Source organism: Falco biarmicus, chromosome 1 (assembly GCF_023638135.1).
Source record: "Falco biarmicus isolate bFalBia1 chromosome 1, bFalBia1.pri, whole genome shotgun sequence".
Taxonomy (NCBI): domain Eukaryota; kingdom Metazoa; phylum Chordata; class Aves; order Falconiformes; family Falconidae; genus Falco; species Falco biarmicus.
The window spans coordinates 33,265,256-33,282,504 of record NC_079288.1 but is presented as its reverse complement, the minus strand read 5'-3'; the positions used below and the strand labels follow the sequence as shown (position 1 = coordinate 33,282,504).

The following is a 17,249-nucleotide window of genomic DNA, read 5'->3' as shown; positions in this document are numbered from 1 at the left end:
TGTTGCGCTGATTTTGGGTTCTGATGATGCTGTGGGGCTTTAACTGAATGTTTAGTGGCTCTGGCTTGGTGAAGAAGCGATGTAGCTGTACGCCATTGCGGAGGGCAGGATGGGAGGAAGGGTCTTATCTCTAAGCTACTGGGAACTTCAGTGCAATATGGGAATTCTCTGCTGGATTATTTGTGGCAAGACACAGATATATTTGTACTGTTTCTGCAGTTCTAATGCAAGAGATGTCATTCAAGAGTCTTTTTCTTTTTTTTTTTTTCTTCACTAAGCAAGAGCTTAGAAGGTCATAAATGAAAAAAAAATCCACTTTATTTATTAGCCAACTGTGTATCTCACATTTTGCATGGAGATGACAAAGCAAAAGTACCAATTAAAGAAATAGTAAAGCTATACTCAATGAATGCCACTTTTAGATTCTTCCTAAATAAAAATGAAAATCATTCTGGTACTCTAATGGGCATTCTAATGGAAAAAGTTTTTGTGGGTTTTTTTTAGGTGCTTGTAGGTGGGTAAGAGTTTGGTCTGAGTTTGTATTAGCTGTTGGCTAAAACTGCTCCAAAAGCACGCTTATAAAACGCGGAAGAAGTTTGGAAGAACATGACTATAAAGTTGACCTATTAATTGCCTCTAATATCAGACTTTAAAGGGGTACTTTGGCTCCTGGCTGATCCTCAGATATAAAATTTGATGCATCTTACTACAGAGCACACAGAAGGTGGAGAGAAAAAGCATAAACTATCTTGACAGAAGTCTTGATAGAAGACTGCATATTTGATTCAGAGTTCTGGGAAGTGCTGTAGGCAAAATAGGATTTCTTGATAATGTTCTTGAAGGTTCATATGATGCAAAGCAAATGCAAGTAGTAATACACAATTTCCTGTTTAAAAGGCCATCAGCTGTTTGAAATACTATACTCAATTATTGTTAGAGAATTGCTGATACTGACTTTTTTTACATCTTTTCTTTGTGATGTGTTAATATAGCAAACTAACTCCACAAAAAAAAAATTGTTGCATTTTTACTATCCATCAAATACATAATAATAAAAAGCTTTAAAAATATTTCTCATTGGCTTCTTAGAAAGCAGTAGCTGATACTTAATTTTCATAAGCTAAACTCTCTTATTGCTTTGCAGAGCAAGCTCTAGTTTTCTTTGCCTCTGATGTCTGTGCTGTAGTTCTGGCATTTTCAGATTTCATGGGCCCTATGTTAAAGTCCTCTTTTAAGTTCTTGTATCAACTGCTGAAATGGATCACTTTGCTTGAATAACTGTTTTGTTGATGATCCTCCCCCCCATTATATTACACAATTCGTTTGTAATACAGTACTGCCAGGCTGCAAGAAATGGATTGTGTGTTTAACAGCAACAGTCAATTTTAAGATCTAATTTAGCTTGCATCCCAGCTAAGAGTGCTGGAAATGAGCATGTAAATATTTCCAGATCTGGAAAACAGATGTTTCTATGCTTATACTAAGCAAGTCAAGTAGATTTTGAAAAAGGAATTAAACCCCAGCTACTAGTAACTGGATTTACTACTAAAGCTGACAAGCGTGTATTGTATAGTCAGTTTGCTTTTGACGCTTGCTATTAGAAAAACAAAGTCCCACTGCTAAACATTTCTTTCAGCTTCAAACGCTACAGAGTGAAAATACCAACCTCAGAAGACAGGCCACAACCAATATATATCAGGTCCAAACTGGTTCTGAGTACACAGACCCTACCAACAATTCTTCTTTAAAGCGGCGACCATCTGCACGGGGTAGCAGACCCATGTCCATGTATGAGACTGGATCAGGTCAGAAACCCTACCTCCCTATGGGAGAGGTCACATATCCAGAAGAAAGCATAACGAGACTGCAGCCTTTCCCTCCACATGTAAGTAAAACTGCTGATGCTTCTGCATTTCTTCTTGTGTTCAACTTTTCTGTCTATTCCAACTATGCTCACTTACCAGAGCTGCTCAACTTCAGAGTGAATTTGAACTGTAAGAACTGTTAATGTTTGCTGTATTAACATGTCTGCAGGAGCTTGATGTTTTGAAAAGTAAAAGCTGTAACAATTCTGGGATATGTAAACTGGAGCTTTTGGCTTCTGCTCAGCGTTTCCTTTTAACCAAAATATATATATGCCAAACATCAATGTGTGGCTGTTTGAAAACCAGGAGCGGGGGAAAAAATTTAGTATTCTAAGAAGGTAGGTAAAGCTCATGGATTTCTTTCTTGAGACATACAGGTATGTGCCAATTTGTGGAACTTCAGAACCACCTTTCCAAAATAAAATAAAATCAAAGCTAAATTTTCACTAGGCCACCAGTGTTTTCATTTGAAACTGGGGGCTGAAGATGGTTCAGATCGGTTAGTTGAACAAATTCTGGTTTAGCGTTTTCCTGAAGGATACACTAATAGCGGAGAGGGATTTCTGTATTAGCTGCAAGGATTTTGCACTGACGTGTTCACACTTCAGTTAAGCAGCCCAACACACACTAGTGCTTATTAAAGTTAATGTTTTGTTGCATCTTGTTAGATTGCCCTCTAGGCAGGAATATGGGACAGTGGTTTTTAGGCACGTATTTAACGTTTGTGGATTTGTTTCAATATGTTTCCCTGTTGGTAGCACTATCTTGTATTTCCTTCTGGATAAACAGTTAAGCCCTTTAAAACACATTTGGAAGTTAATGTATTTTTTTTGCCTGGCATGAGGCAGGGCAGATATTCCATGCACATTCCAAAGATGACAGTTGAGTGCCCCAGGGAATCAGTGCAGAAATTTGTATGCTGCATTTTTCTCTGCCTTCAATTAAATTAATAACAACTTTTAACTATGAAATCTGGATTGCTTTAAATTATATTGGTATGTTGATATAAAGGCAATTCTGGCAGCAAGAAATGTCAGAATTCTTTTGTATATGGCAACATTTGAAAAATATGACAGTGCTTTCTATGGGTCCTTTGGTTATTTGGTTTGAAATTTGGATAGAAGTAGCAGTTCTGAAGCATTGATTTGTTATGTGGAGTTAATTTGGTATTGTGGTGAATGTATTTTATTCTCTGTAGAATTTAGCACCTCTGGAATGTCACTGTTAGAATTAATGTGAAGTCAATTGTATTGTTGAAAGAATTAAGTCCACTCAGGCTTAGCCAGATTCTCAAAATCATTCTTGCTTTATGTCATCTCCATGGGTTTAAGAATGTTCCTTTATTTCAGTTAAGAATTCATTTGTGTTTTGTTTTTGGTTTTCCCGAGTGTTTTTCTCTTTCCCATTTTTAGATCGGGAGGAGTGCGTTTGTGACCTCCTCTTCATCTCTACCTTCCTTCCCCTCCACGCTTTCCTGGTCAAGGGATGAAAGCACACGAAGGGTTAAGTACCTTCCCAATTAGTCTTTTACCTGGAGGAGGTGGCAATCTCCCTGGAAGTCATTATGCCTCTGTCTTCTCTTTTATGCTGACTAGCCTTCAGGGTTGCATGAAGCAGTATTTCATCACTTTCTGTTTCTTCTGCCACATGCTGTGGATCCTTGCCTCTCTCTAACTTCACGATGGCTAAAAACTTTAGCATTTAACACCATGCAGTGTCACTCCAGATCACTTGTCTTCTGGCTGTTTTCAGCATTATGCAGTTGATCAAGTTGGTTGCTGTTTGGAAAGTAATCTGGCAGGCACTCACTGATATTTCATACGCCAATATATAACTCTTCCTGCTGACTAAAGTGCACTGCATGAGGCATATGAAGCTCACTGGGTTCTAGCTTTAAAGCCTGCTTTCTTGGGGGGCTGTCAGTTTGCACCAATCCAGATCGGTACTGATTGACCGTTTATCTTGCAGGTGTTCTTTAGTTTGTTTGAAATGAGTTCTTTAAGCATCCAGACAGATAGCCAGTCATACTGTACGTTGATACAATTACTATCAGCTAGCCTGCTTTCTGCTGACCTTGACAGACGGAAGACTGAATGGGCATGGGAATTGTTTTTTTGCAAGACTCCTTTCAGAGCAAGATTAAAGACACTGAGAGTGTATAAAGGAAGCTTATATTGGTGTTCCATCAGGATCTACAATACTTTGTTCTTAGAGTTTTTGTTAGCTACAGTACTGACTCTAGGAAGAAAAATTGCGGTGTTAACAAGAAATACTAAATGCATTCTGTAAGCTTATGTTATTCCAAAGACACTGTCTTTGCTGTACCCTCAAGTGTGAGTTATTAGCTATTTGAAGAAGCCTTGTCAGTCATCTTAATCTTTTTTTTAAACACTGTTCTCTTTTTGTAGTGGGACACTTAAATCTAGTCTTACTCAAATTCATTTGCTGGAAGGGAGCATAAAATGCCACCTTGCAAAAGGACACGTTTAGCAAGGCAAACGGTTTGATAGACTAGTCTGTCCATGACAGCTTCTTTTTAGACTATGTTTTATTTGAGAACCTTGAACTAATTGCAAGTTCCATGATCAAAAGGAAGGAAAAGCGCATTGCATTTGCAGCTCCAGAATAACATCCATTTTTGGTTGTGAAAGGGCTGTGACTGAAGCTAATGGATCATGAGGGTGAAACTTAACGTGTCACAGACTAATGAATGCTGAAGATGAACAACCCATAGTTTTTACACTGCTGTTTGACCAGCCTGAGCTACCATCTTGCACTGCTTGCAGAAAGTATCCTCCATCATCAGCAGAATGAGTTGATTACATTTTGAGGTCTCACTGTGATTAAACCTCTTATACTTTGAAGCAGATATCAATACAAGGTCCTTTGGGCTGTTTTTAGATGGTTGTCTCATTTCTTAGAAAACAATGAGTAACTTATACCCATTTTGTTGTATCGTGTTCAGGATCTAGGCTTATTTCTGTGTTAAAACAAGACTTTCTGAGAGTAAACTTGAGAGGAGAAGTACTTGTATCTATTTGTAAGACTTAAAGACCTTTAAAGAAAAGTTCTCCCTTTTTGCTCTGCTTTTTCTGTTGTTAATATCATGAAATCAGCACCATCTCATTCCATTTCTTGGGAAAGTCTGTAATCAAATTTTACTACATAATGCTAGATTTTTCAAAACACAGGTTTGTGGGTTTAGATGTTGAATGGTCATACTCCAGCCTCTTCCTGCCAGGCTACAGAACCTGCTTTTTAAATTCTTGTGTCTCCATTTTATTTTGACTGTACAGTGTTTGAACTATCAGTTGAGAAACTATTAGATTTGTGAGTAGGGCTAGATGATAAAACTTCCGAGGGAGTGTTCTGCTTGGTCAAATGCAAATCTGGGTTTGACTGCAGCTGGTATCAGTGCAGTGTAGTACTAGAAACTCACAGAGACTTCATTTGGTTTTTTTATTGTGCACTGATTCTATACTGTATTATTGATTCCATAATATCCTATTCTTGTAATTCATGGTTGTCATTTGTACTTCTTACTGTAGCTTAGAGCTTTGCCACTAATTGTATCTTTCTTCTATATGTCTGGGAGAGGGGAAGGGTCAGACCCTAAATATAATAGGTTTATATATTCAAAATATGTCACTTTTACAATTCATCTTTATTAGCTATCCTGAGAGGTGAGAATTCAAAAAATGTTTGTTTTTTCCTTCTGTGCAGAGTAACTTTAAAATCGACAGAAAGTGTTCATACTCCATGTGCTTCAGAGTTAAGAATTCTTGGGTTTTAACGTTAGATGAGTGCTTAACAAACATACTGGATCTTAATCAATGAAAACCATTTCCTAGTCATATTTTTGGTCTTCCCTGGAGGTGGAAGTATTATTTTCCAGTTGTAGGGATCCGGGCTGCAAGTGGAAGGTGTGCCTTACAGTCTTACCGCTTGAGGTTCCTTCATCTTGACTTCAGAGTTTCTGTAAAGCTCCAAGGCTGGTTCTTCCAGGGGGATAGTAAAGGACCCTATTACGTGAGCAGTGCCTGAGACTAAGGCAAGAGGTGATGCAGAGGCTGAGCTCTGTGTGTAGAGTGACGCTGATGTGGCATACTTGCAAACAGATGAGCTCTAGTAGGCGCTTCTTTACGAGCTTTGCAATTTTTAAGGCTAGAGTAGGTGGATGTGTGGTGATCCTGGGGCCTGGCTGAGGATGGGACTGTGCCTCAGGGGCTTCAAACTGCAGAGATCAGCCTGACAGCAGGTATTCATAGCATAAACCTCCAGGATGTTGTACTGCCTCAACATAAACTATCCAAGAAGTCTAAACCAGGTCAGAAAAGGGAGTCTGGCTCTGTCTGAAAGTCTGCTTTGAACCTCTTGCTGACAGAGGGGGCTGTTAGGATCTGCAGGGAGAGCACTCTTCAGCTGTCACAGCGCAAGTATGCTTACTTGCATTAGCAGCCCTCTGAGAGGGTAAAAAAAAGTAATGTTGAAAAGGAGTTCAGGAAAAAAACCCTGAGCATCATCCTTGCCCATGGATTGAATGCTTTACTGGGAGGTGCAGAACTGGCCTGTATGGGAGTAGGAGGTGATGAGTGTTCTGCCATCGCCCCTGGGAGGAAGGGGATGTGTTCAGGGGCAGGGCAGCGCTCTGGATCCTGGTGTGGACACAGTCACTCTGTCTGCCCAGGGAATGCCACGTGAAGGGGAGAGCAGGAAAATACTGGGCTTCTGACTTTGTTTATGGCCTCCACCCTCTGGAGCAGCACTCTGCAGCTGGGCCTTCCCTTGCTCGGTCTAGCCTCTGCTCTACAGTGGGCCCCCCACACTCAGTCTGCCTTCCCATGCTTGGTTCAACCTCCAGCTGTCTTTGGCCTTCCCTCTGCCACGGTTCTCCTGCCCTGCTAGGCTTGACCTGACCTTCCTTGTGTACCTCCCATACTTGGTTTGGCCTCACACTCAGCTGTGGGCCTTCACTCTGGGTTTGGCCTTTGCTGTGGATTTGGGCTCCAAGCTCATTTTTGGCGTGGGCATCCAGGCTCCAAGAGTTATCCCACTCTTCATTCAGCGTTCCCTCTGGATTAGCCTCCCAGGTGGACCAGCCTCCTGCTTTGCAGTGGGCCCACAATTCTGGGTCAAGCCTTCGCTTCTTGTGTGCCTCCAGCCCTCATTTTGGCTTCCACTTTGGAATTGTCCTCGCACCCTCCTTCTGACACCCCTTCTTCAGTGGCCCTCTACTCCTGATGGTTAGGACTCCCACCCTTCTTTCATCCTATCCTCTGCTGTGGGCCACAACTCTCACATACTTGGCTTCCCAACCTTGTGTCAGTCTCAAATGCTTGGTGGGCCTCAACCTTCCCTGTTTTGGCCTCAAATCTGCAGTGGGCCTCAACTCTCCTCATTTCAGCCTTCTACCCCTATTGCAGCCTCCCACCGTTTTGGCCTCCAGTCTGCAATGGGCTCCAAGTCTCATCCATACATGCCCTTTGGGTCTTCCACCTGCAATTTGGCCTTTGCTGTGCAATGGGCCTCCCACCATCACTTCAGCCTCCTGTCTTTATTTTTGTTTTCCCGTTGCAAGAGCCCTCAGCTCTCGGTTTTGGTCTCCCGTTTTGCGGTGGGCTTCCTGGGGTCAGCCTCTGCTCTGTGGCCAGACCTCCGTGCTTGATTTGGCTTCTGCTCTCTCACGAGCCTCCCTTACTTGGTTCAGCCTCTCACCTTGTGCCAGGCCTCAATCCTCACGTCAGCCTCCCATGCTCGGTTTGGTTTCCACTCTGTGTTCAGCCTCTGGTTCGCTGTGGGCCTCCTGCTCTTGGTCTAGCCTTTTCCTCCGTGGTGGGCCTCCTGTTCCATGGTGGCCCTGCCCTCTCCGTTTGAGCTCCGCTCCCCTGAGTGCCTGTGCGGCTGTTTCGGTGGCAGGGGACGGATGCAGTGCTGTGGCTGTCTGTCCTAGCCCTGCTGGGGGGCTGTGCTGTGCACCCAGGGCCTGGGGTACAAGCTGGCAGCAGGAGCCTGGCGTGGGGCGGGGGGAGCGCATCAGGCTCCAGGGTAGCGGCTGGTGCACTAAAAAGTGAGCCTGCGGATGCAGGATGTGGCGCTGGCACAGCTCGGGGCGCTGCTTTCCTGAAAGACACTTAAATCTGTACTCGTTGCAGGCCTCAAAGCTGGAGAAGCAGAGCAGTGTGTCCGAGAGTGACTACGATAACCCCACCGTGCCCCTGGAGCTGGAGGAGACGGGGTAGGTGCAGTGACGCAGAGCTAACAGCACAGCTCCACACTGTCCGAGGGTGGGGAGTTGTGGGAGCAGCCAGTTCTGTCCCGCAGGGCTGACCTCTGCTTTGTCCCTTCGCAGGTCAGGCAGGAAGGGCCGGCAGAGGAGTGTCATTTGGCAGGGGGAAGGATCCATCCCTGAGGACACAGACACAGCCCCCAGCTCCAGTTTGCCCAGTACAGAAGATGTGATTCGGAAGACTGAGCAGATCACTAAGAATATTCAGGAGCTGCTGCGAGCGGCACAAGAGAACAAGCATGACAGGTAAGGGGTGAGTGCTGGAAAAGGTCCAGAGTTGGTGAGAAAACGGAAAAAAAAAAAAAATCCTTCGGGCCACCACCACCTGCATTAACACTAGAGGTGCTGACTTCACACCTACAAAACTTGTAGTTCCGTGGTGTTTCCTGGTGTACTGGAGCTAGTGCCATGGGGTGAGTAGGGATGAGTGACCAGCCCCAGTGGTGGTGGGAATGTGCATGCTCCTGTCCAAAAAGCCGGTGCAGCCCTCTGCGAGTGGGCTCTGGCTGCAGCACTGCCTGCCCTGCCCACAGCTGGCACAGGGACAGGGAGCACTCAGAACAAAGTGCTTGTGAAGTCCTGCTGCAGAATGAATGTTGGTTTAGATATAAATCAAATGTGTTGCTAGAGAACTTGGCGTAAGTTCTTGGATCTTCAGATCTCTGCGTCCTTAGATGAGGATGCCCCACAGAGGTGTGGTAGTAACACCAAGTCTTGTTTCAGGAAGAAGTTACAAAGGCAGAGAGAATTCAGCTTTCCTACTGAAATCTTAGTACAGATAATGAACCACCAAAATCTGTTTTTAACTACTGAGTTTAGACACAGACATAGCTGAGTAAGCAGGAGACTGTTCATCAGTGTGTCAGGTAGCACATAGCTTCAGCTCCCTCCTGGAGCTTCTGGCCCAGCTGAACAATTAATTTTCAGAATAGCTGTGAGTAAAAGTGACACTGCCCTTGACTGATCATCAGGTGGTGCTCCTGCAAAGCTCTTCTAGAAGACTAAATAAGAGTTACGTCTTCCCAGGTACGAACACGTTTTGGCTCTGGGACACCTTTGGTCTCCAGAAAATCTGAACTTGTAGACCGGCAAGTCTTTCGTTCTGCCTCCCACCCCAAGTTCTGTGCCTGTCCTCGCCTGTGAGAAGTGGCTGGCGATTTATGTTAAACCCTCGCTTCCTGCCTTGCTGAGCAAAGTGCACAACAATGAGGCCAATTCTCTTCTGTGTTTTTTCCTTCTTGTACTTTTCTATTTTTAGAAGGACAGTGCACAGCCTCTCCTCATGCCAAATGGCGAGTTCTAACGTGTTTGTGCTGAGCTGGTTGCCCTTGTCCATAACCTTTTCCACTGCAATCTCTCATTGCTGGTTTCTCATGGAGAAGTCTTAAATGAGTTTAGGTTTTATGTCTATCATAGTTTTTAGTATTTGAATTATACTTTTTTTAAAAAAATCATTGAAAGAAACAATGCAGTGTACCTAGCTTTCACTGTTAAATTGAATATAATTTTAAACAACCTGTTACATTCTTTTTTATTTTCTTTTCTGTACCATGTGTGGAGTGGGGTGTTTGCCAGTACTTCAATGAGTATAGTCTTGCAAAACACTGAACTATGAAGCCGCTGTTCCTCATTTTCCTTTTCCCTGGCTTTGTCTCAGTGGGCTGAGAGCTGCACAGCCTAGGACACGCAGGAGACAGAGTAGGCTTCTTCCACCATCCCCTTCTTGCAATAGGGGAACACTTCCTTAACAAAATGAGATACTTAGGGCTGTAATAATACATCTTCCAAGCTAGTGTTAGGAACGCTGTAGATAAAAATCATGCGCTGCATAGATAATTGGAGAATAGTAAAACGATGCAAGAATATCATCTATTAATGAAACACCTTCTTCCTTTTTTTTTTTTTCCCCCCTCGCTTTCTTCCGTTCCTATTCCTGTGCTCAACTGGCCGAGTAGACCATTAGAGCGTGTGGGCACGCTCAAGCTCAGACATAGCCTTGGCTGCTTCAGCACACTGGTTCCCTGGGCTGAGAGAGCTCCCCTGCAGCCTCTGACCATCCAGCAGCCCGGTCCTGCCTCCTGGTACTCTGGCCTCTGTCCCTGCCTCCCAGGCACAGTGTCCTTTCTCTTTCTCTCTGCTGCCTCTTTCCCTCACACACCATCTGCACAGGGGTCGTGGAAGGCTATGCATGAAATGCTTTGGGGGACGATGGAATCACAGATAGCTAGTACAGCGCGTTATGAACCTGTGGGATTACCCGTTCAGTCAAAGCTCCCAGTATTGATTTAATGGGGAACGGAATCACAGCCTGGAACTGGCTCTAATGTAAATGATTCTCCTGTCTCTATTCTGTTTGTTGTCCACTGAGATAAATGAAATTATGACAACTAACAGCACAACATGTGGTTGCTGCTTCTGTGCTCTGTTGCAAAAGGAGCAGAAGTTTCACGGTTCCCAACATACAACACTCCCACCTGACAGCTTTGGCCCTCCACTGTTTATACAGCTGGCGTGTCAAATGAGATCATTTGTATCTTGAATCAATGAAAAAAGATGTGTGTTTATATAGTATCTTCCAACCTGACCAAAATATTTACTGTCTAAAATAAAAATGAAATATAAGTGAGGTGTTCTTTGAAATGGAACTTCCCAAGTTCTAACCCCAGGAGTTATTGCCAGTGACGAATATCAGGACTGGATGAAGAGGTTACCACAAGTTACTGCTAATGATGGAATATTATTTTTTTTCCCCAAGATGTCACTACTTGAATGTCTTCCTGATGTCTTACTGGAATGTGTGTAAACTCAAACTCAACAGCTTATTTCACAAGCTTACAGTGAGTGTTTAGACTATAAAATAAAGCCATTCCTCCAAGACACGCTGTAAACTTTGCAGCTAACCTAGAGAACATATTATGAAATACCTGTCATTAATCTTGGTCTCTTTCATTCAAGTTATTCTTAGGGCTCTTTCTCTGCCTTGTTAGTGAAGGGTTTAATCAGCAAACTGGCTTTTTAATGAGGTAAAGTACTGTTCAGTGTGGCTTTCAGGGAGCAAATTAATTGTTAACTCAGTAGCAGAATGGGAATGACAGTGAACTTGGAAGACTTGACTTCTAGTTTATTTGGAAGAACTTGTGATTTGAGACAAAGGGAAATACTCCTTTTTAAAGCAATTTTCCTGCATTGCCAAAATGACCCCAGTGTGTTGTGTCTTTCTCAGTGAATTTGCAAGTGACCTACTTTTGCACCTTTGGTGTTGCAAGATGACTGCATAAATAATAACCAGGGTTGGGGTTTCTTTTTGCTTGAAAGGGCAATGATCTAGCATAATCTACAGATGCTGAATACTTTTCTCGAATGCTGTTGCTTTGTGATTTTTGAGATTTTCTTGCTTAAGATTGAATCATGTTAACTAACTTATGCTAAAATTGAGCCTTTGAAGCATAAAAAGGAGTCTTTTGAAAACAGATTTTTGACAGACCACACTAACACAGCACTTCACAGCAGCTTATGGTAAATAGCTTCAAGGTCTATTTTGAACAGACCCATTTTCATTTGGTATAAATCAGGAGTGAAATCTATGAGGACCAAATCTGCCAATTAGCTAACTCAGCAGAATTACTGAATATTCCACCTAAAACTCACACACTGAAAGTAGTTTGGAGATGCATGTATCTGTAAGCTGCTGTATAAGAATTGTGCATTGTCTGTTTACTGCATATAAATTAATCCAAGAAGGCATCTTGGTGTTAAGTTACCTTCATGTGATGTTTTACCTTTAGTTAAACTTAACCAAAACAGCGAGGTATGAATTATGTACTGAAAGTTTGGCATGCCCCATTCTCAGTAGGTGTCTAGCCTTCCAGTTTGTGAAATGAGAAAAAGGAAATATATGCATGATGCTGCATTCCTGGCTTCAACTGATAATGAACTGATACAAAGATGTAAATAAATCTCCTTGGAACCAAGGTGTGTCCTCAGCATGCATCTCTGCAGCAAACAAAAGCTTCCAGCCTGGCTGCTGACCCAGAGAGGCATGTTTGTTACAGGGATTGCTCAGAGTGGCTGAGAACTGATGGGTGAAAAGCTTACAGAGGTCAGACTTCAGGTCTTGCTAAGTGTTTTGAACATAGGTTTTTTTGGTAACTTAGGTACAAAGTGTTTTATTTAAAGGTTTCTACTTCAACTTGCACATGGAAAAGTAGTGCAGAAAAATTGCGTTACTTTAGAGGTGTAGACAAGACAGTCCTATAAATACCAACCCTTGACTGTCAAATTACTTTTAAGTTTGGATGGACAGAATTCAACTCTGAAACATAAAATCCATTGAAACACCCTTGGTTTTTTTCAGCTGTGCTTCTGAGATCACTAGATATCTTCAGCTGCTTAGATCCTTAGCAGTTTAAAAACTTTTCTTTTAGTAGTCTGATTTTATAGCCTTGCTGTACAGAGAAAGCTCTTTCAAAACAAATGCATAGCGATTGTCCCAAAATGGCAGCAAGTTAATCTACTTATTTAGAATCCCACATACAAAGTGGGGTTTTTTAATCTGCTTTTGATCATCAACACTGCACTGAGGGGAAAGAAAAAAAGTTGCTTTTTTTCCCCAAAGCACCTCTGTATCACTAGATTCTGTTTAAATATTTGCAAGCTGCAGAATCTTACTTTGTGCCTGACTTACATGAACCAGTGTGCTTGAGCATGCTGTCCCACACATAATAATATGTCATCGTGCATACACCAAACAGAACAAGCTGAGCAGTTTTCTGTACAACTTGGAGATGAATTCTAGCATTTGAGTAGTTGGGCGGGGGGGGAGGCTAGGGAATGCGTGTGTATGAATTAATGTGTGATTAATATTCACAGACGTGTTTCCATAATTGCATTAAAAAATTACGTTTTCTGACAATGTTTGGTATTATAGGTGTGGACAGTTATTCCTTTAAACAAACTTTGAAGAATAATGAAAACTTAACCAATAATGCAAAATTATTTCTTAAGTTCTTGCTTTTTCTGAAGTTGCATAGTTGTATACACGTTGTGCCTGCAGTATGCTGGGGAATGCTGAGGAGACTCTATTCAGTCACCATATTGTGGGTTGCACTAGCTACTTCAGATGCCTTCAGTGCAGCCTACAATGACATTTTTAGAATACATATGGGGGGGTTGTTACTCAGTTATTTTTAGGATAATAGCCACCGACTAGTAAAATGAAAGAGGAAAGGGAGTCTTTACATCATGAATAATACCTTTTGTCTTTTTGCAGCTATATACCATGCTCCGAGAGAATACACGTGGCAGTAACAGAAATGGCAGCCTTGTTCCCAAAAGTAAGTACCTTCCAGCATTAAGATGTTTTTGGCCTCATTCCTTATTAGTAGATTTCCCTTTGGTAAATGAAAACCAAAAGCCAAAGGTAGGGAGAAATGACTAGGTGTTTTTGTCACATCTTGCATCTTTGTATTTATTAGCATGCTAATGTGTGAATCCAGGCCTTTAACGTTACTCTTGAACTTGACAGTCTTCAGAATTGCACGCAGTTCCTCCAAAACTGGAGGCTACTTGCATCTAGCCTGAGGAGTCACGTGGTTATATGGAAATTTTGCTAGGCTCATCACCCCCTAGTCTCCCTTTTGAGTGCTGTTGCCTGGATTTCTTACTTGCAGGTATGTTTAGATTTGTTACCCATCTACCAAAGCGACCGGTTTCTTCACAGCAAGTTTAGGGAGTGAAATGTCCACGAGTTTAAGTTTTTATAAAGTCTTATCTACCTCTACAAAACTGCGAGGAAAATCTAGTGCTGTTGTGTCTGCCTGAACAGATTGCTTTGTGCATGCCTTACCCTGATGTCAGCCAGGACATGGGCTGGGTAGCAGTAAACGGGCACTAGAAAATCTGTATGACAACTTCCTAAATGAGAGAGCACGAAGCAGTATTCCCTGTGTACTGCCTGGCAGCGGTTTGAAATGTCCCTGAGAATGAGGGAGGAGAAATTCCGTGAACATGTTTCATCCGCCCCTACCCCACGTCTCTGCAGCAGCGATGGCTTGTAACGTCTCCTACAGCACAGGGAAGTCTGTGCAGAAAGCTGGGCTCTAGCAGCAGATGTCCCGTATTAAAGAACATCAGTACCAGCTAATTAAAAACGACCCTGAAATGATTTTGTTGTTCTGTCTAGTTCAACTTCTCCTTCCCTTTCCCAGAAACCCAAATCTGAACTGGTAAGGACTTCTTTGCGTCTGCTGACATCTAGTGCCTACAGACTCCAATCCGAGTGCAAAAAAACCCTTCCCGTGGAGACGTGCCCTACGACAGACATCCAGCTGGTCACGCAGCAAGTTATCCAGTGCGCTTACGACATCGCCAAGGCTGCTAAACAGCTGGTTACCATCACAACCAAAGAGAACAACAACTGAGTCGCACTTGGCTTTTTAGTCTTGTTTTTTAAAGGTTGGATTTCAAATACAGGTTGGAACTATTCAAATTTTTATTAGAAAAAGTAAAGGGGCAAGAAACTTTTTTTTTAAAAAAACACCTCAGTATTATTTTTGCATGTTTTCTAACAATTTTATGATTAATTTAACCCACTGCCTTATTTTGTGCCTGTGTTGCCAGTTTAGTTACAGATAATAGCATGTTGCAATTAGCTATTGAGCCCATATCACGTACCAGCGTTGTATCAAGCTCTTGCTAGATGTTTCCTTGGGGCCACGTTCTGCTTTCAGATATTGCTTGCAAAACTCCTGCTGAAGTCAGCTGCAGGTATCAGAGGGCAGAATCTCACTTCTGGTTTGTCTGTCCTGGAGCCTCCTGTGCTGTGATGCTGCTGTCCGAGAAACCTGCAGCGAAACAGGCTCTGAAGGCTCTGGCATTATAACTGCTAACCACCAGGAAGAAGGTTGTAGTCCTGATAATGGAGTACAAGCCGAATATTATCTGTTCCCATATCAACTGTTGTGCAATAATATGTTTTTAGTCTGCTAAAACAGTGGTAGTTGTGGGCATCGAAGCTTATTACATGTAACTGTACACGGTCTTTGTCACTTTACCTGTTTTGGAAGGAATTTGAAGCTTAGTAGTTATTTCTTTTAGTTGTCACTATGCCATTAATATATGTTTGATGTTACTTTAGGGCATTAGTGGTTAAAATATTATCTTTTGTTTCCAATTTAATAATTCATTCTTAAGTTTCCTACGGAATTTTTTGTCATCTTCAAGGCACAGTCTTGTTTGTAGCAGCATTGTTCAGTAATTCAAGATGCAATTTCGCTAAATTCTGTGATGATTAAAAATACAAAAAAGGAATTTAGAAGAGTGCCAGTGCAAAAGCAGCTACGTCTGCCATATCATATAACCTCTGTACCTCAACATATCCAAATGTGAAAAGATTTCTTCTACCTAGTAAGTTTTACGCAAATCTTTCAAAATTTTACAAGCTACGTATGGAGTAACCCACACAAGGCTGCCTGTCAGAAAGGTAGATGGGTAAAAAACATCAGTGTTTCAGGTTTTTTCATGTGCATAACAGTGCAAAAAACTTCCAAAAAATGTGTCAGTCCGTAATTTCAAAAATGAGAGGGTTTGGGGGAGTCTTAAATTCCATGGGGGTGGGGGGAAATCGCTATTTTTTTGCCTCTGCCTGTGTTGCATTTGGAAGAGTGTTGTCATTTTCAAGGAGCTGGCCACAGCAAGACTTTAGAGCGGTCTTGTAGTCAAGAGCGAAGTTAGGAAACTGCAGGAGCTGTGACATGGCAGCAGTTGATTAAGCAGGTTTATTTGACAGGAATGTTTGTGTCAGAAATGGCTATCTGCTCTTCCCCAAACAGGGCTGTAGTCTGCCAAACCCATAAACTCTTCTTCCAGGTTTGCTGGTGAAAAACCTTAGGTGAACAAACGAACTAAAGTTCAGTGGTTAGTTCCTTCTCAAATCAGTGTGTGTTTATATATACATAGAAACACACACAGAGTCCCATAACACTGTTGGATTCTTCTATGTTGTCATTAGCTCCCTTTCAGAAAAGTAGTGCAAGTTTAAGGGAGTAAAGGAATGGAGAGAGCAGATGACAACCCAGTAAATTAATGTTCTTCCTTGTGGGGTTTCTTATTTCCTTTCTGCATTTCTGAATTCCAGAACTGTCTCTCAACTCACAGGAACACAGGCAGGCTGGGATTAAAACTACAGAAGACACTTGTAAAACCTGCTTCAAAATTATGCTACTGGCAATTAAATACATTGATCACCTTCTAGCAACTCTTCCTTAAATTGGCATCATTGAAAGGCAGAACATGGTATTTGTAAACGGGACACCACTGTATGCTTTTCTTTAATACACTTTGGAAACCAGGTAAAGTAGGGTAACACTGAGTTATGTTTTATCAGTTGTTTAAACTTGCCTCTGTACCAAAACAAACGGACACTTTGGTAACAGCAAGCCCTTGTTCCAGCTATGCTAGCTCCAGATTTTGTGAAATCAACCATTTAGCTATAAAAGCAAGGCCAACCCACAATTGATTTCCCACTCTGTTACTTTAAACAGCATTCCTGCATCACCACTCCAGAACCACAGTGACTGTGGCACAAGATAAGTGATTTTTCTGATGTTCTTAGTGAAACAGGACACGGTCCGAGCACATGCTGATGTGCTGCATCAGCTCTTTTTGTAAATGGGCAGAGTGGTTCAAAACCAAGAGTGGAAGTGAACAGTAGTAAATAGACTAGCTCTCAGATCATACAGCAGTGCTGGTCAGTAGCTTTATAACACCTGAAATAACAAAGGTGGGGTTTTCCTTTTATGCCTAGATCTCATCTTTTTTCCCCCTGTAAACAAACTTGCTCTTTCTTTACAAAATGCTGCATAGGAAAGTAAACATTTTTTTGCCTTTTTCCAAAACTTGTATTTATCAGTGTCATTCTGTCTGTACAATATTTTGACTTAATCTTTTGTTTACAGTATTACTATAAAATGCTAAAACCCTTTTGGTATGGGAAGTTACTTGGGCTTATTTGACTGCTGGTACTCTGGAAACTTTTTCCTAGATCTTTTCTTTTATAGTCAAGTAAAGCACGCGGTGCTGAGATGGGACCTGTCCGACAC

The 17,249-nt window shown here is 42.1% G+C and overlaps 1 protein-coding gene across 8 annotated transcripts in view; it reads left to right on the top strand.

Annotated features, from left to right (window-relative positions):
* The window catches only part of GIT2 (GIT ArfGAP 2), a 34,004-nt gene extending 16,861 nt beyond the window's left edge, over positions 1 to 17,143 (top strand). For 3 of the 8 annotated variants that reach the window (XM_056326588.1, XM_056326587.1, XM_056326586.1), the window contains exons 15-20: positions 1,637 to 1,885; positions 3,278 to 3,367; positions 8,018 to 8,100; positions 8,215 to 8,397; positions 13,421 to 13,484; positions 14,358 to 17,143. In XM_056326588.1, coding sequence (XP_056182563.1) covers positions 1,637 to 1,885; positions 3,278 to 3,367; positions 8,018 to 8,100; positions 8,215 to 8,397; positions 13,421 to 13,484; positions 14,358 to 14,570 — 882 coding nt within the window. In that variant the 3' untranslated portion in view covers positions 14,571 to 17,143. The remainder of the gene's footprint in view (positions 1 to 1,636; positions 1,886 to 3,277; positions 3,368 to 8,017; positions 8,101 to 8,214; positions 8,398 to 13,420; positions 13,485 to 14,357) is intronic. The other 5 variants (XM_056326591.1, XM_056326590.1, XM_056326593.1 and 2 more) reach the window with 3 other exon arrangements.
* The last annotated feature ends 106 nt before the right edge of the window (positions 17,144 to 17,249 follow it).